The sequence below is a fragment of the Perca flavescens genome, chromosome 2 (genome assembly GCF_004354835.1).
Source record: "Perca flavescens isolate YP-PL-M2 chromosome 2, PFLA_1.0, whole genome shotgun sequence".
Taxonomy (NCBI): Eukaryota; Metazoa; Chordata; class Actinopteri; order Perciformes; family Percidae; genus Perca; species Perca flavescens.
The window spans coordinates 24,673,834-24,695,851 of NC_041332.1; the positions used below are offsets into that span (position 1 = coordinate 24,673,834).

At 41.4% G+C, this 22,018-nt stretch overlaps 1 protein-coding gene across 5 annotated transcripts in view; it reads left to right on the plus strand.

The window, feature by feature from the left end:
• The first annotated feature begins 449 nt into the window (after positions 1-449).
• ndst3 (N-deacetylase/N-sulfotransferase (heparan glucosaminyl) 3) overlaps positions 450-22,018 on the plus strand; it is a 42,591-nt gene continuing 21,022 nt past the window's right edge. For 3 of the 5 annotated variants that reach the window (XM_028596925.1, XM_028596907.1, XM_028596936.1), the window contains exons 1-6: positions 450-863; positions 2,532-2,623; positions 2,731-4,014; positions 13,979-14,066; positions 14,729-14,883; positions 16,254-16,439. In XM_028596925.1, the coding sequence (XP_028452726.1) occupies positions 3,022-4,014; positions 13,979-14,066; positions 14,729-14,883; positions 16,254-16,439 (1,422 nt within the window). In that variant the 5' untranslated portion in view covers positions 450-863; positions 2,532-2,623; positions 2,731-3,021. Of the gene's footprint in view, positions 871-2,531; positions 2,624-2,730; positions 4,015-13,978; positions 14,067-14,728; positions 14,884-16,253; positions 16,440-22,018 lie in introns of all 5 variants that reach the window. The other 2 variants (XM_028596911.1, XM_028596916.1) reach the window with 2 other exon arrangements.

Here is a 22,018-nt window from a genome sequence, read left to right on the forward strand (position 1 = left end):
GCCTGGTTGATTGACATTCTACAGAAGTAGGCCTAATGGGGCTGATTCACATGTGGGGGAACATGAATGAGTGTTTTTTGAATAGTGAATATCAGAAATGTCTCGAAGCCTATTCATTCCCATGATTGATACCAGTCTTGATTATGTGAAATGCATTTTTACACCATCTATAGTCTAAGAGTTCCTCTTCCTTCTCATTCTTTTTATCCGTGAGTTCTACATCTTGTGCAAGGAGCAAGGCGCACCATTAACTTGCACCGGTGCGTATCCGTGCATGACATCCTTCATCCGAATAACCAACTAACGGGCCGTGAGCTTTTACCGGGGCCCGTGATCGCTGATGCCCGAGAAAAATGCTGTTTGTGTCAATCAAACCGAGCCCCCTCCCCTTCTTTCCTTTCTAGGCTACCTCTCTCTCTCTCCCTCATTCTTCCCCGCTTGCGCTCTCTCTCCCTCGATCGCCTCTACTTGTGTAGGCGCTCTTAAACCATAGCATTTACGCACGGCACTCAGTCGTTAACGGGCAGCCTGATATCGGTGCTCCTCCGTCTATACTAGCTGGCTAATCTCCTCCTTAAAGAGCGGAGATAAGGTAGAAGTGAGCAGAGCGGGAGAGAGGAGAAGACCGCGGGGGAGACGAAAGAGAAGAATGATGAAAGGGGGGAGGAGAGCCGATCATTCCGGCTGCCCGCATCTGCTGTTCTAGCGGAGGGTAGAGAAAGAGGAGATGGCACAACGCTTCAGCATCCAAAACCAACGGGAGTGGTGCGCCACCGAGACCGGAGCCCCGGACCCACCCGAAGCAGCATCCCACACCGCTCTCCCATCACGCCTCTTCCCCGCACGGCAACGCCTCAGCCTCGGTAAGAGGTAAATTGGCGAGCTGGTGCTCGTTCTTAACATAAACTTCAGCGGCAGAGAGCGGGATGGAAAACTCTGGAATTATCTGTTAGTTTGAGTTAATATTTCAGTCTGTTAATAGCCAGGGATGTTTATGCCGCGGGGTCCTTTCTTTTTTCATTAGAGATTTACTGCTCAAACAGAATAGGCTAGATTAATTACCATTTTTATTTTTTCCTCCAGTTGTTTTGTGTTTATCCTACTTAACACCACGGCACTTTCTTCACTGTTAATCTAATTTAATTAACGTTGGATGATTCAGAAATGATTGCAGTTATAGGCTAAATAGCAATTATTAGTAGGCTATGACCACTCAAACCACACAAAAAACACACTATTGATTTTGAAGTTAAGTACATCTTTGGTTTGCAATTTGATATAGAATAAAAAAATGGTCAAACACTTTTTTTTTTTTACCTAGCATTTGATAAAATAAAATGCATGAAAAACGACTCTTAGGCCGTGTATTTTTAGCTTTCTTTTTGGTATTGCATGATTTAGCATACCATTGGGAGTCTTAGTTATTAAAATGACAAGAGGAAAACTTCCATGTGAGGTCTCTTGTGGTAATCCAATTCCAGCGCCATCTAGTGGCTTTAATAGTGAAACATGCATACCTGCAGTAACAGGTTAAACCATCACTCACCTATAGTTTAGAAACTCAGCTGTGTGTCAGAATTGATGTCTTTCCTCATTTGTAATTTCAAAACTCCAGTTTGAATTAACCTCCTCTAAGACTGAATAAGAGCACCCTCCTTTACTTGGTACAAAGACGATTTCCTCTACATGTTTGGCGTGTAATACAACTCTTAACACCATAAGCTGTTTAAGAGAATTAGTGTACAGTAGTAATTCAAGTACCATTGAAGATGACACACATTTTATTCAACAAAAAATACTACTTTCTTCTGGCTATAAAGAAACAGCTATGAGTTATTTTCCTTCTTTTTTCATTTTCTGGTATCATATTTAAGGAATATCTCCCTCCTCTATGACCTTCTCTTTGCGTGTGTTCTCTAAAGGCAAGGAACAAGGAGAGAAGGGTGGGGAACGTGAGGGAAGACTATTGATATTCAAGCAGACAGAAGGAAAAAAAAAAAGAGGGGGTGTAGAAAGATAGAGAGAGGGCAGGAGTGAGGCATCGAGAGAAAAGATAGAGAAAGAGATGCTGTGGGATCTTTTCTTCTCCCTGGCTCCCGGCACATACATTAAGATGCTAATCCTGGTCTTTTTTGTCTCTTTCTATAATTCATTGCATTTTGTTCCTCTCTCGGCTCTGTCTCTCTTATTCTTGCACTTTTCTCTTCTTCTCCATTTCCTCTGTACTGTCACAGGCTCCCCCCAGATTAGTGCTCCTGGCAAAAGGATCCCAACTCTAATTTTGTGGTATTTCAGATGATTAGGTTCAGAAATAGGACAGAAGTGCACAGAGTTTCGCGCAATTAGAGGAATTCTCTGTAGAGCTTTATGGGACTGATTAGTTGAGCTCCCATCCACCTCCCCACACTGCCACATTAACACACAACCAGCTGTTGTTTATTTGCAAGGATTGACTTTTGTGTTGTGTTTGTGCTTTTAACTGTGATGTCTCTTTGTGTGTGTGTGTGTGTGTGTGTGTGTGTTTGTGCCAGAGGTCGGATAAACCCTAAGGATGCGAGTTGTTTTCAATCAGCTCTGTAGTTACCAGCTGTGCCCTCACATTCCCCAGGGTGGCACAACCTAGGTACGTGCACACCCGCAAGCACGTTCGCAGAGAACTAATGCATACTATTCAACCTTGCCCAACAAATTCACTCTTTCTTCTTTTCTCCTTGTCCCCTTTTTCTGCAGGCATTAATCATCACTCCCTCTGTCTCTGCATGTGATTCCTCTGTGAGGACTGGAAGGAGAGTACCTCGACTGCATTTCCTCAATGAAGACCTTTCTTCCCCAACATCCGGCACAGCTCCCTTCTCCACCTGCCATGGTGACATGACACACCCCTGAGTGGCTTTGCTCCTTTCTTGCACGGATAGACACTCTCTTGGGCTTCTGAAACCCCTAAACTTGTGCAGACAGTCTTTAGCCTCCAGCAAACTAAAAAAGACATCTCCTTGGACACACAACACCTCCCTGTTCGCGATGACGGTGGCTGTGCGATTCCGTCGCCACTTACGTAGGCTCCTGCTCCTGCTGGCCTCCTGCTGTCTCCTCTCCCTCCTCCTCTCTGCCTACTTTCTGTTTACAAACTCCTCCCCTTCCATGCAACTTGGACAATCCCCCGAACCCGCCTGCTCCCAGCCACTCTCCCCATACCATCAACTTCCATACCCGTACCCCCCTAACCCCCCTCACACACTTGTCCACACTGACCAGGTTGTGCTGGTGCTGGTGGAGTCCCAGTACTCCCAGCTGGGTCAGGACATTGTGGCTATATTGGAGTCAGCACACTTTCAGTTTCGCATGGAAATCGCCTCAGGGAAGGGCGACCTTCCGCCGCTGACAGAGAAAGGCCGTGGCCGATATTCACTCATCATTTATGAAAATCTATTAAAGTATGCACATGCTGACACATGGAACAGACAGCTGTTGCATCAATACTGTACTGAGTACAGAGTGGGCATCATAGGTTTCTACCGCTCCACTGAGAGCTCCCCACCTCTCCTCAAACTCCGAGGCCTCCCGCTGGTGCTTAGGACCAACCAGGCACTTTGGGACTGCTGTGTGGTGTCTAGCTCACCTCTCCTTCACCTGACCAAGCCCGGTACAGATCGAGGGGCTTTACCTGGGGAGGACTGGACCTCCTTCTCCTCCAATCACTCCTCCTACCAGGCCGTGCTGCATGCACGGGCCAAGGAGGGAGCAGGGGCAGGTAGTGGTGATAATCCAGGGCCTGGCTTTAGTTTAGGCCTCCAAGCCACTGTGGTGCAGGACATGGGACTCTATGATGGGGTGAGGAGGGTGCTATTTGGCCAGGGACTTGGCTACTGGCTCCATAGACTCATCCTGGTGGATGCCATCTCCTACCTCACAGACAGGAAGCTTACTTTGGGTCTGGACCGGCACATACTGGTGGATATTGACGACATCTTTGTGGGCAAGGAAGGGACACGCATGAACGCCAAGGATGTGAAGGTATTGAGGGGGATGTGTGTGTGATAATCTGCGAGTGAGAAAGAGTGGATTAGAGGGGGGGAATTATTGTCGGGTCAGTGATGTTGATTCGATTTTTCTTTCTGCTATCAACTTCTAAAACACTTATTGATGGCAGTGCAGTGGTGATAATATGGTATGTTTACTTATTGCTGTGTACGTCTGCAGACACCTCAGCAAAAGATTTTACCTGGAGTGTATTTCGGGGTATTTTAGCTCAGATACGGGTGCACCAAGAGAGTATTTGGGAAAGCTCATGCATTTGCGTGTGTGTAATGTCTGTGCGAGTTGTGTCCTAAGTGCATAGTGTTGGGGCACAGCGAGAGGGTATTTATCTCAACTAGAGGTTTAGCCAGAAGTAAAGAGGCCATTTAAGGGAACAAAGACGTTTAGTGAAAGAGAGAAAGCGAGGTAGTGAATGAGCCAGTGAAAAGATGAATGGCACTTATTCCTCTTTTCCCACGTTCCTCCTCTTAGGGAAACTAAAGAAGAGTCAGCCATGCAGCCCGCCTCTCAAGACAGCTATTGTTTCAACACACACGCTTGCATGAGCAAACACACACAAACACACACATACATACATACATACATAGACATATACTTAGACATGCACCTCCACAGATGTATTAGCAGACACTCACATGCAAATGAACCCTAATTTCTGTAGGAATTTAATATTTTTAAAAAGAGGGGGAAAAACCTTCTCAGGTTTGCTGGAGTGTGGATAAAACGCTTCTGCAAAAGGAATTCTGTTTGAAATCGGTAGTCACATTCTCCCACTGCGTCCTCAAGGACCATTCAAGAGAAACAAATTGTGTTTGGTAGGTTTTCATGTGTGGGAGTGTGTGTATGTGTGGGACTTTAAGACAGGTGAGATTTATGCTGCTCTGCGCTGATGTGCATGAGCCAATCCCATCTGCCTGTCTCACTGCAGCCACGGGACATACATGATAGGAAAGTGCGTTTGTGTATATATCCATCTATATATATATATAGATATATATATATATATATATATATATATATATATATATATATATATATATATATGTGTGTGATTGTGTGTTTGTGTGTGGGTGTTTTCTGAATCACAACTTTAGATTAGAATGTCACATCCTGTCAATGGTTGACACATGTCTCGTCAGGCGCAAAAAAAAAGGAGCCACCTGTCTATAGTTGGAGGAGATTAGAGGAATGGGGAGGCTGAGAAAACTGGAGGGCAGTGGGTGGTGAAGTGGAGAGGAATTCCACCCTTGAATATAAAAAAGATGCTTGTATCCAAAAAGGATAAAAGAGTGCATATTCACACACACACACACACACACACACACACACACACACACACACACACACACACACAGAGTGCACACATACCCATGCACATACACATTCACAAAATGAGCACACAAGCGCTCTCTAGTTGGAGTATTCATTTTAAGTCTGCCTGACTCTTCAGCTTTGTAGCATAAATATACATGAGGATGAACCAGTGCCATAACAGAAGGACAGGGAGGTGGGGATGGAGGAAGAGGGGGAGAGAGAAATAGAGAGAGAGGGGCAGAGAAAGAGAGAGTGATGTCATTTGAAACACTCACTCCTTCCACACTTTTTCTCTCTCCTTCAGGATTGTTGGCAATCACAGAGAGGAAGACTAGAGGGAAAAAGAGGGAAAGGTGTTGGAGGGAGGACGCTAGGGGGGAGGCGGAGTATGTCGCCTACGGGGAAGAGCTAGCAGCTAACTTCACAATTTCAGAGAAACAAAATGCTAAAGGGAAATGGGGAAGCAGAGGAGGCGAGCAGGAATATGATGATTAGTAGCAGCCCTCCCTTCAGAGATGGAGAGCCTCAGTTAGAGTTGTCAGAGTAGAGTTTGAACAAGGTGTAATTTACGTGACAAGTGCGTAGGGCTAGGTACCGAATTCTAAACTTTTTAGACACCGACCGAATTGCATCCTTAGTATCGAGTGCGAAAAATGCCTAGTCATTCAGTACCAAATTTCAATACCTAAGGAGTAAATCTCATCAGCGTCAGTGAGCCAATAAGCATGCAGCATGCTTCTACTAAGATCTAATAATGCTGGTGATTGGCTGTCTAACATTACACGTTGTGGAGGCCGGCAGGAAAAACGCTACATTACGCACAGAGACAGGGCTCACGTACTGTAGTAGGAGCTGAGAAAGATTTGTGCCGTAATGTGTAATGTTGTAATTTATTTTGGTTAAAATGGATTTTAAAAAATTTGTATAGAAAAAAGTATCATTCAATAACCTGTATCAAAGTCATGGTATTGGTATAGGTACCGGTATCGAACTTTAAAAAATGAAAGTCTTTCCATTCTAGCAAAGTGTCAAAACAGATCCAACAAATCTACATTTGAGCATGTTAAGTCTTCAGTAATTTTGCCCTTACTTTATCAAGACATCTAAAGATATTTGATTCTAAATATTATAGCACTGCAAAAAAAAAGCAAATGTCAGTTATGCGACACCACAGCAGAAAACAAATGAGTGAATCATTATGAGTGACACACAAATTATGTGAAAATGTAAATCCTCTCTCATCCCTGGTGCTTCAAAAACAGCTTATGTCTAACACTGCATCAAAGTCTATGTAACATGATGTGTTATTGACCAATTAGTAGGACAAGGCATTTGCAGTGCCAATGTTAGAAATCCCCTCTTACCTCTAAGCCAACATTGAATCTCCTGTTCTCCCCGAGAGAAAAAGAGAAAGGAGTGAGACAGAGAGAGAGAAAGGCCAATTAAAATGTCTCCCTCATTCTCTCTGCACTCTTCATTAGTCTCACCCCACGAGTTCATCTGGTGACAAACAATACCTACACCCCTCCTGTCTGCACACACACAGCTGTATTTCCTCTATTAAAATGATTCACAGAGAGGCACCCCATGGATGACATTTTTCAAAATGAGGGATGATGCCAGTCAAAAACTCCCCTCAATGATTTGCGTGAGCCAGCGTGTTTTTTAATTCATGCCTGTAGGTATTCTCCTCTTCTCTCCCTCGGAGTGGTCTTTAGGGAGGTGTCCAATTCTCATCTTCAGATCCCTCTTCATCACCTCCTCCTTTCTCCCCCTCCTCCTTTTCCACTCACCTTCTTCCTCACCCCCTCCCCGCTTGAGTCATTGATCACTATCTGTGACCTATTTGTATTTCTCCCTAAACCTCTCTTTTAACTTGTTCCCACTCTCCCCCCCCAAGGTGCTTTCTGAAGTGGTGTCATACATTGAGGCGACACACAAACATGTGAACAGACATACTGTAAATGAACTCAGAAGCCAAGACAAACGCTCTCCTGGGCTGCATTTACTTGAAATGACTCAATATTTAGCATTTTTTTGTATCTAAAGGAAGGTGGCTTAGTAATATGCCCAGTTATGTCATTCTCAGAACATTTCTGTGTAGGTTTGTGGCATGCAAATTATCCTCATGTTTTTTTGGGTGCAAGTTAGATTGTCCAGTGATGGAGTGTGATCATGTCAGAGGAAATCCCCCCGCATTTTGCACATTTGATTGCAGTCAGTCTCTTGTACTCCTGAAAAGGAATAATTGGCTCAATAAGATTAAAACATGCTTTTCCAAAGACACAGTGGGGCAGTTGCTGCACTTTCATTACTTTGTTTAATTTGACAAGTCAAATAACTGCTTCCATGTGGCCTAATGAGCCATAAAGTGCCATTTTCCCTGTAGGACTGAATAGAAAATCTGTTTTAACATTTTATTAAATAATATATAAAAATTTTCTATATGTTACTGCCTTCCACTAATGACTGAGGAGAACGGACAATGGGGTAGGGATGTTTGAAATGAAGAACATACATGTCCAGGCTAAAGTATTTTTTTTCATGTGCTCATTATCACTTTGGTCTGGCGGTACAATCTGGCTATAGTTGAACAAAAAGGATTTTCACAAAATGGCAATATTCAGACATCAATGAAGGTTTTTGGCATAGCAGTCCCTAATTCTTGTGCAGTCCTACTTAGAGTTAATCTTTAGACTAATTAAGTATGATGCATACAATGCCACTTAGGTCAATGGAACTGAGCTCTTTCCATATGCCTTTATTACTTTGCCAAACGCTATTACATAAGTAATGAATAAAATACATAAACAGTGGAGAAAGATTACTACTGGAGGCAGACAAGGAAATGGGAGAAAAGGAAACTGCTATTACATCTCTTTTGTTACCTGAGGGATACAAATTAAAAAATTTTAGGAATTCTTGAGGCGACCATCATCATTCATTTAATATGTGGCAAAGGCTGGCACCCTTGCTAATGAATCTCAGGTGTGATCTTAATGGGTTTTGAAGTGACAAAGTTGCAGGTGGGAAAGGGAGAAAAAGGAGATTACACATAAGATGGCTGAAAGGAACAGGATATTGCTTCCAGCATGATGCGTCCTGACATCTGCTCTCATTCGCCCCCCTGATCTGGACATATGAGATGATCACAGTCAGCCCTGTAGGGAAGGAGATGTTTTACAGTTACACTATTAGAAAGAAAACAGGTTGTTACATGTTTATGTATCAGCAGTCATTTTTAACATAATGTACAAAAAAGACAGTCATGGCAGTGTCACTGTAATGAATAGCATCTATCAACAAGACAATTATCTTAATAACTTTTTTTGTTTAATTCCATTTTTTGTCAGTGCTCTTGTCCTAACTCCAAATTAACTCTGAGACTGTGGCAGTGTGCCATGCATTTTTCTCCACAAAATGAGGCAGATTTTGCAGTCACAGCAATCACTGAAACTCAAAATCCTTGAGGCGCTGCCAAGTAGAATTTAGTGTAAGTATAGCGGTGCCAAAGCAATCATAAGTACCTTGGATCTGTAAATGCAAGTGAATAGATGATTTTTAAAAGGCATCAATATAAAAAAGCTACATTGACTAGAATCTGACAAGAGAGACTGGAAGTGAGACAGAGAAGGGTAAGCAAAAGGAGGACTGGCATTAACTGGTAAACTGCACTCCCTGCTCATCAAATAGAGATGCCTGACCCAGTTAAATTTGCTGGTCTAGTGTTCACTTGACATGCACAGATACACACACCTAAACACAAACACATGCACTCATGTAGATAAATCAAGAACTTTGACCTGCTTTTGCAAAATAATTAAACCCCGTAAATATGTCCAATTTTCTTGTTCCTCTCAACACACCATCAAATCTGTTTGCGCATAAAATCCCACTTGCAAATAAGTTCTTTTATAATTACTTTTGTTATTTCAGATCTCCCAGCCAGGCTTAAGGCTGTGAAAATAAAAGAGACGAAACAAAGGCAAGTGCAAAGGGAAGAATGACAGAATGGGGATATGGTGGGAAGGTGGTTGGTGTAAAGTGTTTGCGAAAGGCAGTGAATGCCAGCTGTCCAGATGCCTGTCTCCCATCTGTTTGAACCCCAACATCTAGCTGGCGCCTCTTCTACTGCTTACCAAACACACATGCAAGAACACACACACACACACACACACACACACACACACACACACACACACACACACACACTGTCGCTCTCACATACAAACAAACTGGCATTGCTTCTGACACTAGCAGTGTTAGGCAGCTATGGGATTGGGCACATACATGAGGGCCATCGCTAACAGCTAATCCATTTGTGTGCTTACCTTCATCACTAGGATTGTCGAGATCTCTCACACGCTACATAGTCCCACCTCCTGCTAATCCAAATCCCCCTTCTTTCTTATAAAGTAGCACTTATGGCCCATTCCAGCTTTGAGCTCAGTATCCAGTGGACAGATTGGCTCCATGTTGCTCAAAGCCCTCCATTCTCACGGATCTGCTGCCGTTACCCTCAGAAAAACAGCAGGAGGGGACTTCACTGTCCCTCAGAGCCCGAGATAAGGTTTTGTCATAAGCTCAGTGTGCATGTTTCTGTCCAAGAAGTGCACTCCTTTTTATTGCTGGGCATAGTTTGTACCCACAGTTCTGCCTCCTAATGATGATCAACAGTAGTTCTCCCATTGCTCTCTATTGTTGAAAGTAAGGTTTCTGAGAACAACACTCAGGTACTGTATTTAGTTTAAGACCAGTAAACTGACACAATTTGCCCAGCACAATGTTTTTTGTTCACTCAACAAATCATTGCTGTGGTTGTGGTATCCTGATGTTGTTGTGTTATGAATATATTAGTATTGCTCATTTTATTGCATGTTGTCTGGATAAAACCTCTGGATAGGACACAAACACACACTGAGTCGCCAAAATAAAATGTTGCAAAAGCAGGGAGGTTAGGCTACTATGCCAATCACAAGGGCCCTTAAACTGCCAGTATACTTCTACAGAGGTGCTTGTCAGATGGCTGAAAAGCTTAGAAACCCCCCTTCCCCGACATCTTTCAAACAATCCGACAGTCACACCCACTTCACGCAGTGACTGGCCAGCTGTGTGGAGTTGAACACCTCTCTGGCTTTCTTTTTTCATTATTTACAAAATATTTTTGTCACTTTTCATGCATACAACCGAGTGCAACGCTATGAATGCATTCCAAGAAGGACGGTTAGAAAATGTGTGCCATTATACACCCATATTTAAAGAATATCACGTTTCCCTCCTCTCTATGACAAGCAGCTTTTCACTCCGCCTTTGAATGTGGCTGTCGTCTGATAACACATTGTAAAAACTAGTTCTGTTCAACCCTTAAGGTATAACAATAATTCACAAAACTTACAAAAGAAAAATGTACTCATAAATTCACTGTTGTGGTTAATACAGAATGCCTGTAGAACTACGGCCTACGGCCTGTAGAAGTTAAGATACATTATAATAAAGAAGCCATGGATTAAGGTTGAACGTTACTTACAAAAACTTAATAACTAGATAAAATAATTTAACGTTAAATAAAGTCACTAGTTACCACCAAACCTAGAGGAACATTATTATTATTATTGAGAGCTGGCTGCTAAACAACAACTTCTTTAATGCAAGAATTGGCCAAGTTCATATTACTCCTTTTTAATGTTTGCTTTTTGGTGTTCTGGATTTGTCAGCAATGAGAGCTTTAAAGGTGACAAAATGTTCACTGTAATAGTAAAAGGGTTAAAACATGCAAAATCACCTTTGGGGTCATTTGTGGCTCTGGGTTTCACTGGTGCATCACAAAAACTGGTCATTTGCTTGGCTCTTCTGTTTTCTGCTATGGATGTTAGGTAGCAGAATACAAATGAGCTGTTTAAACTAATATACTGCACAGTTGGACACACACCTATGCCGAATCACAGATACCAACACACACGTTAATAATGCATTTCGACCAAGTGCATTGGGGAGTGTATATTGAGTTACAATGCAAAGCACTCAGCTACAAACTTAATTTAATTCTTATGTCTTTGCATCCACATGTTTGCCTGTGTGTCGATAGGTGTGTGTGTGTGTGTGTGTGTGTGTGTGTGTGTGTGTGTGTGTGTGTGTGTGTGTGTGTGTGTGTGTGTTTGTAAGATGTAGAGGATGTCATAACAGAGGAGACAGGGGATCAGATTAGAGAGCTGTGCACATCTGTCAGCATGCAGCCATCTTCAACACCATTAGATTAGAGCTAATGAAGACACTGTGTGCATGTGTCTGTATATTTGTTAGTTTGGGACACACACACACACACACACACACACACGATGAGAGAAGGTGAAAAGAGACAAAGAGAGAAAGAGAGAGACTGCCTGGAACCAATTCCTTGCTCTGACATCAGCTGCTCAGGTCTCGTAAATCAGGGTTCCTGGGGATCGATTAAAAGCAGCACGACAAAGATTGGTAAGAGAGATGTGGCGGGTAGCCCAACAGAAAGACCCAGCAGAATGAAATATACTGGGAATTATAAGAGTTTCATAATTAACAAAATATTTGTGGAAGGGAGCAAACGGCAGGAAGTGCAACGATAGCAAGAAGACAGGGAGAGAGTGCCAGAGAAATAGCAAGAGGTGACTGTTATAGAAAGGGAGAGAGAGCAATCTTTCCACCATGCTGCTTCAGCCTTCCTTTCAAATTAGAACAGCCCCGTCTCCTGAGAATGTGACATTTTCATGGAGCAAGCGAGGGAAAGATGGAGGTTCAGAGAGGGGGGTGGGACAAATGGGGAAGGGGGGCAGAGAGGCAACTGCAGGTTCTCAGAAGCAGGAAGATGGAAGAATAGAGGGAGAATCAGAAAGAAAAGCAGCAGAGGAGTAAGAGAGAGAGAGAGAGAGAGAGAGAGAAAGAGAGGAGGGGATGCATGGGTTTCACTTGGTAGTGTTAAGGATGGATGGAGAGAATGATGAGAAGGGAGGAGTGTGTGTGGGGGTTATTAGTCCACCCTCCAGAGGCTACTAATGCACTGACCTTCATTAACTCGCATTACTGTCGGTGTGTGTGACTGTATGTGCTAGTGTGCAACTCTCTTTAGTTAACACTCATTACAGAGTCTTTGTTTAAAGGCCAGTAAACTAATGAAGTCATTAAATATCTGGAGAAAAAAACTGATTCAAGGATTGAAACCACTTTTCACGCATACAACCGAGTGCAACGCTATGAATGCATTCCAAGAGGGACGGTTAGAAAATGTGTGCCATTATTCCCATATTTAAAGAATATCACGTTTCCCTCTTCTCTATGACAAGCAGAGGTAAGAGACTGAGGTAACGTTAAGGACAGGAACGGCCACTGGAACAAAATAATGAAACACACTGTAACAGCATGTTGGTGTCTGCCATTGTCAAGCCACAGGATAAGCACTGATGATAGTTCTCTGAGGAACTACAGTTTACTTAAATATACAACAGAGAGACATAAGACCTGAATCGGATAGATCTGGGTGTTTATCTGTGAAAGTGCAGGCTGGGCATAGATGAACTGATATACTGATATATGGGCTGTGTGGGGTTCAGAGGGAAACCCTCTGGGCCTTCAAGGTATTCAGTGAAGGCCTAAGAAAAAATATTAAAATAAGTATTGTACACTGTATTTTATGTATCTATTTTTCTGTTTTTATTCACTGAAATAATAATAATAATGTCTAGATTATTGTTAACCTGGACTCACTTATTTCTGGCAAACACTGGTTCGATAATGGTCGGGGAAATGGACCAATCACAATTTTTCTTATGTTAGGATCTGGGTGAAGTGACTCCCCCAGGCCAGGCAGGTCCTTCAGTATCTGGACCCAGAGCCCTTGAAGTCACAGTTTGACAATAAACTGAGTCTTTCTTGACTTACAATTTTTTTTTAACTGACGAACATCAAATGTGTAATTCATGGCTCAATTCAAACGGGATAAAAAAATAATTTGTCGTTCCCCATTCACTACCATTCATAATTTTTCCGAATTAAGGTCCTATGCCGGTCCACCGGAAGGGGAGAGACTTCGCCTAGTTGAAGCGGCCCATGAGCCTATTTTTTTTTTGCAAAGTAGTAGGGGAAGACTCATGAATATTCATTAGGGAACTCATCCCCGTAGACCCCATAGATCTGTAACTCTGATTTTAGGTTGACCTGGCTTTGTTCAATTTTGTCTCCTAATTCTCTGCCGCGTTTAATGTTAGTGTTAGGTATTGCATTGTAGTGTTCAGGCATGTGAGTCAGTAAGAAATGGATACTTTTGTCATTTATTTACCTATAACCAGCTTTGTGTTTCTGGTTTTCCAATACAACCTTTGTGTATTGTGAACATATAACTATTTTAATTGTTGTGAAGCTATTTAGGGCAAAGAAACTATAAAACCAGAAATATACTAAACTTTAATGTGACATAGGGTTCTGGCTATTATTGTTATTGCTTTGTTTGTTTTTTGCCATGTGTGGTCCAATAGTTCTATTGAAGGCCCACAGTCCAGGACCACGGTTTGTCACTGGTGAGGTTCAATGTGATGTCACTAATGTTCTTTTTATCTATCTATCTATCTATCTATCTATCTATCTATCTATCTATCTACAGGCTCTCCTTGATTCTCAGAAACAGCTGCGTTCTCAGATCTCCAACTTTACCTTCAATCTGGGCTTCTCTGGGAAGTTCTACCACACAGGTGTGTTCTCTTCATTGCTTTCCATTTAAGTCTAAATAGCACAATTTGTCTAGCAGTAAGTAGTTATGATACAGTAAATAAATCTCTAAATGAACTACCAAATACAATTTACGAAAGAATGGGTGAGCATGCAGCCCGGTGGTCAGACCGAGTAATCTCACGCGGTTGCTATGGCTTGTCGTGTGTATAGTGCTAAGTTATCATTCATCATTTAAAAAAGAACATCTTTTCTATCTCATACTATCTCTTGTGATGTAGTGACATACTGCTGTGCATTCTAAGCTCTGTTGTGGTTCCAAGGTCAGATTTGATTGATTTTCTAGTTAGTGTCTAAATCTGCAGTGAGAGAACAAAGTCGTAGGATGCAATTGGAAAAAAAAATAGAGGTGAAAGTGAACATAATTATATATATATTTTTTAAATCGGATACAGAATAAATCATATTACCATAGCGTCTATTATTACTATGGCATGACTTTCTATCACCATGGTTTCAGACTGCCACCTTATTTAGCAACACAACCTTAAAACAACCCAGTTGCTTGGTGATACGCTAACCTTATACCAGCGAGAAAGTGTATATAGCAGCAATTCTTTAATGTGCTCTATATGTTATTCCTTGTCCTCTTTGTCCTTGTGTGTGTGTGTTTTTGCGTGTGCAGGAACGATGGAGGAGGACGAGGGAGACGATTTACTATTGAAGTACGTGGATGAGTTCTGGTGGTTCCCCCACATGTGGAGCCACATGCAGCCTCACCTCTTCCACAATGAGTCCTCACTGCTGGAGCAGATGGTCCTCAACAAGGAGTTCGCTCTGGTGAGATGGATGCACACACACACACACACATGCATGCACGCTTGCACGCAAGCACACACATTTCTTGCAGCTGTCTATTTTGTTGTTGCTTTCTTCTTCTTGTGTGTCCTTTTAATCATACTCGCTTCCCATGATTGCATTTTCTTCAAGGACGTCTGTTACCGTTAGTGATTGTTATTTCTTTGCCACAGCAGATTGCAGACAGGATGTTTGCAGGTCAAAGCGCTGGAACTGTTTTAACTCAAATAATACACTTAATGTTACATACCCTAGATGTTTAACAGGAAACATAATTTCTCCCTTGTTTACATCCACTTGAAATGTTTTTTTTCCCAGCCCGGGAAGTGTGACATTCCTATGCCATAGGATGTAGACACTGTAAACTGTGATTCATGTTGTTAGGTTTAAAATGGGTTTTATTTTCCACAAGCCAATATTGCAGGGAAAGCACATTAAATATATTGACAGTGAATGTTTTGCAGATGTGTACAATATGTCCTTGCTATGTTGATCAATATCATAATTGTGTAGGATTACACTACCTTCAGAAAATTTTTACTAATGCAAATTACTTGCATATGAAAATATTTTTAAGAGGCAGGGCTGGGAAAATAGCTGTACTTCTGTCAGCATAAGCCATAAGAATGCTTTTACAAAATGTACCATCATGTACTCATTTTCTACAGTAAAACAAAACAAACAAAATGTAATATCCCTGTTGGGGAACGATGTACTTATTTTGATGGGCACACCTGAGCCCTGTTTAAACGTCTTCTGTTTAATCTCAAGTCCACAAGGTCGAGCACTTTTGTTGCCCTGCTCTTCCTTGTTCTCCTGTGCTTTGTTAGTACGTGTGCTTCGTGAGTTGAGATGATTTGTATGACCATACTGGAGTGGCGTGCCACACATACAATACAGTGAGGGGGGGCTGGTTCATGCTGTTGAAGGTGAACGTGATCATAAAGTGTGATCCCTCACCTCTATTGTACACACACACATACATACTCCACTCCCTCATCCCCTGACCGCCGATGCTTAGCTTTGACAGTGTGTGTAGGTGTGTGTCAGAGTGAAGGACAACACCATCAGTCTGCGAGATGCACCCAGCAACCATCCACCCTCACACTCCCACACATACACATACTCACACCAACCTTTTTTTTTCCTTTTCATTTCCCACCCGAAGGCCAACATCGTAACAAACACAACACAAACCATGCGCTTCTTCTACAAGGTCAGGCTGTTGGGCTCTACGTGTTTATGTCTCGCACTGTCCTTTGTCAGAGTTGTAAATGTGCTATAACTTCTGTTTATCTATATAACCCTCACATACGTGTCTGTCTCTGCATATGTATGTCCTCCACCTCCAGGAGCACAACATCCCAGTGGACATGGGCTACGCCGTGGCCCCTCACCACTCAGGCGTCTACCCTGTTCACCTGCAGCTGTACAAGGCTTGGAGACGTGTGTGGAACATCCAGGTCACCAGCACTGAAGAGTACCCCCACCTCAAACCCGCCCGCTACCGCAAGGGCTTCACCCACAACAACATCATGGTGAGGAGACAACATTGTGAATCACATGTCTTTGAAAAAACCTCAGGGGTGCATCAGCATCCCCGCAAGTGCACACACATGCAAATGTGCTCAAGCATATCCATAAATGTACTTTGACATGTTTCTGCACAAACATGAAAATTCATTAACACATTCACAACTACCTACTGGGCATTCATTATGAAACATCTAATATTTTTGTTTAGCTGAATGCCAAAAAGGTGTCCTTTCAAGGTGTATTTTATAGGTAAATATATAAATGATTATTTAAAGAGCCCCTATTATGCTTTTTTTGGATTGTTCCCGTCTTTTAATGTGTTGTATTTTTTTTGTGCATTTAAAATTTAGATGTATAAGTACAAAAAAACATATTTCACTCAATTACTGATGTCATTAATTGAGAATGCTAGCCCAGTTTTTCATGTGTCCTGCCCATAGGTGCTGCCTGAGCAATCACATACCGCCCAGTGGCTTATTTGAATTTAGTTGACAAATCACAACAGAGTAGGGCCAGCTGACCAATCAGAGCAGAGTGGGCTTTTCAGAAAGGCGGGCCAAGAGATCGCGTTTCAGGTGGAGGAGCTGCAGCAATGGGCAGTATGAGAGACTTAATAAGTTTTTCTAACATCAAAGCATGTAAACCTATTCTAGTAGACCCAAGAGTATAAATATGACGCTGAAAATGAGTATAATAGGGGCTCTTTAATATTTGTCTTCACGATTTTGTTATGTTTTTCCCCTACTTATTTTATCTCCAGATAGTACTACTTTAGCTTTCACAGCTGGTGGTTGTGGGTATCCCCAGACACAAGTCAGTGCTGCTGCTGTGTGTTGGTCTAGCAGACAATGCATAGATGTGTGTGTTGGCTGACAAAAAGAGGTGATTCAGGTTAGCCAGATAAACATGATGAATAGAAATCCTGTATTGTAACTTTTGCTAACACCATTGATGATGCAGAGGTCATGAATCAAGCCTTTAACACTCAAAGTATGTTAGGTAGTGTCCTTGCCTGCCAGGAGGATAAAAAATATTTGCTTAATTGCTGACTGAAATGAAAACCATGACTTGTAAATTCTTAAGAGTCACTAAATCAAAGTTTGAATGCAGAACCATTTAGTCACAGGAGTCTCTTTGGATTATTATTATTATTATAATTGGATTTTTTCATCTTACTTTGAAAAACTGTTTTCATCTACTGTCACTTCATTCAAATTAGTGTTTGCTGAATAGTAAAATGTGTGCTGATTGATTCTTGCGGTCCTAAACTGAAAATCAATGATGCTGTGCTTGGTGTGTAACCTCTGTGTGTGCTCGTGTATGTGTGTTTGTTTGTGTGTGTGTGTGTGTGATATGTATTCTTTGACCTCGTCCCACCACAGCTCTACGTTGATTCAATATTTAATGGCTTCCCTTGGCGGTTAAAGGGGTTAGCTTTTATGTGTGTATGAGTCTGTCTGTATTTGTGTATGTAATAAGGATCTAGTAATGAGAGCATTTTTACACCTTCATGCTCCAATAAATAATTCATCAGTCCCTTTTTGAGACAGCAATAGAATAAAACTCCTGTTGCCCACTCCACCTAAGCAAATTGTACCTCCTTCCCTCTTTCTCTCCTCCTTCTCTTCATTCACTTGTCAGTCAGGCTCTTTGTCAGAGTGCACAACTGGTTCCTTATTGACAAAAGAACCAATCACATTTGACACCAAAATTAGCAGCCCATGTTGTTCTGCTGTTTTTGGGTCTTGAGCAAACAATTTGAACCGACAGCTATGTCAATTTCCTGATCAGTCCCAGAAGTCTGCTTTTATATCTTGACATCTTGTCACAGCGCCATAATAGAGAGACACTTAATCCTAGGTCCTTTCAATACAATAACAAGCTGACACTTTGACAGGCTATAATGATATTTGTTTGATACAAGAAGAAAATAAGTTTTTTGAAGAAAAGCTGGAGAAGAAATAGAAGCTGAAATAAAATTAAATCGGCAGAAAATATTACTCTCAATCTTACTATCGACCTCTATGATGGATCCAGCTGTTCTCTGAACATTGTTTTTTAAACTTTTGTTCTTATTGTCTTTCAAATAAAACTTAGGGACTGTTAGTTATTTATTTCAGGGGCCACCAGAGGAGTTTTGGGACCTTTAGTCAAAATAGACCTGACCCTCCCTTCACCAGTAATAATTTTTCTATGACTCTAAAAAACAATTTGGAAAAAAGGAATGACCCTCACCCAACAATTTATTGATACCTTCAGTACTGGTTTGCGCTTGGCAAAGATATACTGATTCCCACTGTTTTTTTTTTACAGCAATAACATACGTGATTTAACCTCTGCTTTCTCATCTGACGCATCCCACTCCTCTGTTATGGTGTGGTGGCCATTTCAGTAGATTTACTCACTAACGTTGTTGTGGAAACACAATAAGCATGGAAACTAAATGCATATCCTGCATTACTGCATTACTTCAAATACTAAGTTACTCCTCTAGTAAACTAGTATTCACATGAAATAAAACAATAAAACATTGAGACCATTCACCAAAGCACTCTGGGTAACATAGCTATGGACTTGTCACTAGGCTTCCTCCACTGCGCTCTGTGATAGATAGATAGATAGATAGATAGATAGATAGATAGATAGATAGATAGATAGATAGATAGATAGATAGATAGTTATGTGCCATCTGCTGATGAAGATCATGTCATTGAAAGCTACACAGCAGCAACCCAATGGACCTTGAGGTGACAGTATTCTGTCAAATTCCACATAAACAACTGTAGAAATAAACAATATGTATAGTGCAAAGACATATTGTGTATTTCTACAGTCTAAACATTTTGTAGCAATTGTTCAATATATTAAGACTGGGCAGCAATGTGAAAGCAGTGTAGAAAAATAGTGACAAGGTCCATCTCTTGCCCCAAGACATTGCATGCTGCACTAACTAAACAGCAAAGGGAGGCTAGAAAATAGAGAAAACAAACTCGAAACTTAGCTCAAAACATTCATCGGATTGGCAGTTTGTGTGGTGGTTTGTTTAAATGAATATGTGCACCTGCATGCAGAATTACAATTTTAAATAATGCCACCATCAATTGGCTGGTGAGCTTTGAGATTCTGATTGGTCTAGCCTCCTGACCTCTCATAAAGTAACTCTGGCACATCACTGACAACCTTCCCATTTTCTCTTTCCCCTCTGCCCCTTGCTCCAACTTTGTTTGCTCCGAGGAGGACAGGATGTTGTCTTAAGGCTGTAAAATTGGTGTTTGTGTGTCTCTGTCAGCAGATTGAGAGCCACCCACTGGACCCAAAGTATATGAACAAATCAGATGTGTGTGTGTGCGTGTGTGTGTGTGTGTGTGCACGCACCGTGCGCAAGCTTGCATACTTGTGTGTGTGTGTGTATTTCTTTTTAAAATGTACTATATCACTTTGAGCTATAGCTCTGTGGATAATTGGTTTGGTGAAATAGTGCTGAGTGTCTGTGGCTCTGGTGGCCTCTCTCTCTCTCTCTCTCTCTCTTTCGTGTGAGTGTGAATGACTGCAGTGTTTTATAGATAAACCAATATCTGCGCTTCCAGCCTTTACTCTCTATTTTTCACGCAGAGAAGTGCTCCACAAGGAGTTCACAATAAAGACCTTCTTCTCTTCTCTTCATTTAATTCATTTAATGACCTAATGAAAAGGAGATTCATTTATCTGCTGTTAAACACTAGCACTCTGTTAGTCTTTTATGCTTGTTTTGGGCATATTATTTCTGCTTTTTGACTGCAGTGATTAATTTAAATATATATTTACATTGGCCAACATTGGGCTCTATCTTTGACAAATGTTAGTATTACAGTTGAGGTAAGCCGTAAAGAATCCCTGATGATTCTGATATTAAAATATAAAGGCAAAAACATGTCATGTCATTGCTGTTAAATCAATCGTTGCTGTGACTTTTTATACCTTGTCCAACCACAACGTTGTTAGATTTACTACTAGCGATAAAGACAATCTGAGGAATTGGCATGTGGGATCCTGCTTTCATCAATCAAGGCATGATTATCACACAGGCGGTGGCAGTGTTTCATGGCCAAGGGTGCACGGTGCACCAGCTCGAGTTGGGATTAAAAGTGATCTATTATTATGTCCTTAGGCTTCGGTAAACAACGAGTCACCAAAATACCAAACAGTTGTAGGTGAGATAGAAAACATTTGACAGTGCCCCAGGAAGACTCAACTTCACCAGTGCAATTCATGCACCTGCATGAAAATGAAGGGTCTCTACACTGCTGTAGTGTACTCTGCCGGACAGCTCTTTAGTAGCCTGGTTGACACCAGACCCTTCTCAGTTGTAAGTGAGAGTGGGTCTGGGAAAGGTTCATTCACAGCTCATTTCCAACGGACGCCGCTCAAATGCCTCTGGGCGCAGTTGGATAGTCCTTCAACCAGTCAGACCAACGATCCGGGTGACGTAGCAGCAGTGTCCCAGTAAACTCAGTGAGCCAGCGTGCACAATACCTGAGTCCTGGAACTCGAACACCTTATTGGAAAAGAGCATTCATCTTTTATGTTATAAATTACACCCATGCATTTTATCTTATCACAAATCAAAATGCCAGCTCTGAAAAAGTGTCTATTACACTCTGCAAGAATGTGACTTGAACCAGCTGTAGAATTGGCACCTGTGCTTCTCCACTGCGATAGGTAACATTTACATATGCTGGATGACACAACACACCTGCATATCTCTGACCTGCTCTGCCGTCTGCTTCTCATATTTAGAAACTGCCGTGCAGACAAGCTTGACTCTAGCTGTGCATTTCATCCTTACATCTTTCATATTTTATGCTGCGAGCTGAATTATAATAGGGAAAATATTTCAACTAAAATATATCACCATGAAACCTCCCTAGTTGATTAATTACATTAAGAAAATATTTTTTTGTATTACAAACAGAGGTGTATAAAGTACTAGAGACCCATACTTGAGTAAAAGTACAAGTGCTCTATCAAAAAAGTGACTTGAGTAGACGTAGAAGTGCTCTTTAAGCACCACACTTAAGTAGAAGTACTAAAGTATTCAACATTTTTTGTACTTACGTATTGCAAGTCGTTTATTTTAAAATTTGCTACTCAAGTACTGAAAGTATAAGTATTGTGTTATGTATTAAATAAAGCATTCAAAAGTTTGAATACCATATTGTTTATATTATGTCAAATGTTTAGCCTAAGGCTGTAGCCAAAGGAATTAACAAATATTAAATATACTATATTAAAAATAACAAATATTAACAAATACTGAAATAAAATGTACAATTATCACAGTGTGCAAGTAAAATGAACATCCTCTCCAGCACAGTAACGATTAAAGCGCCAAAAAACATATATCACACTAGTAACATGTGTGATGTACAGGAAAGTTAGCAAGCTAGCAAAATACAGATAAACTAGCAGCTTCACTTCACAGGGTCAAACGGTTAACTACTCAGTACTCACTGCAGACTCAAACAACTGCTGCAACAACAGCTAAATATAAAGAGTACAAACTTACATCGTCTCTAACTTCTGAACGGGCGACCGTAATGAA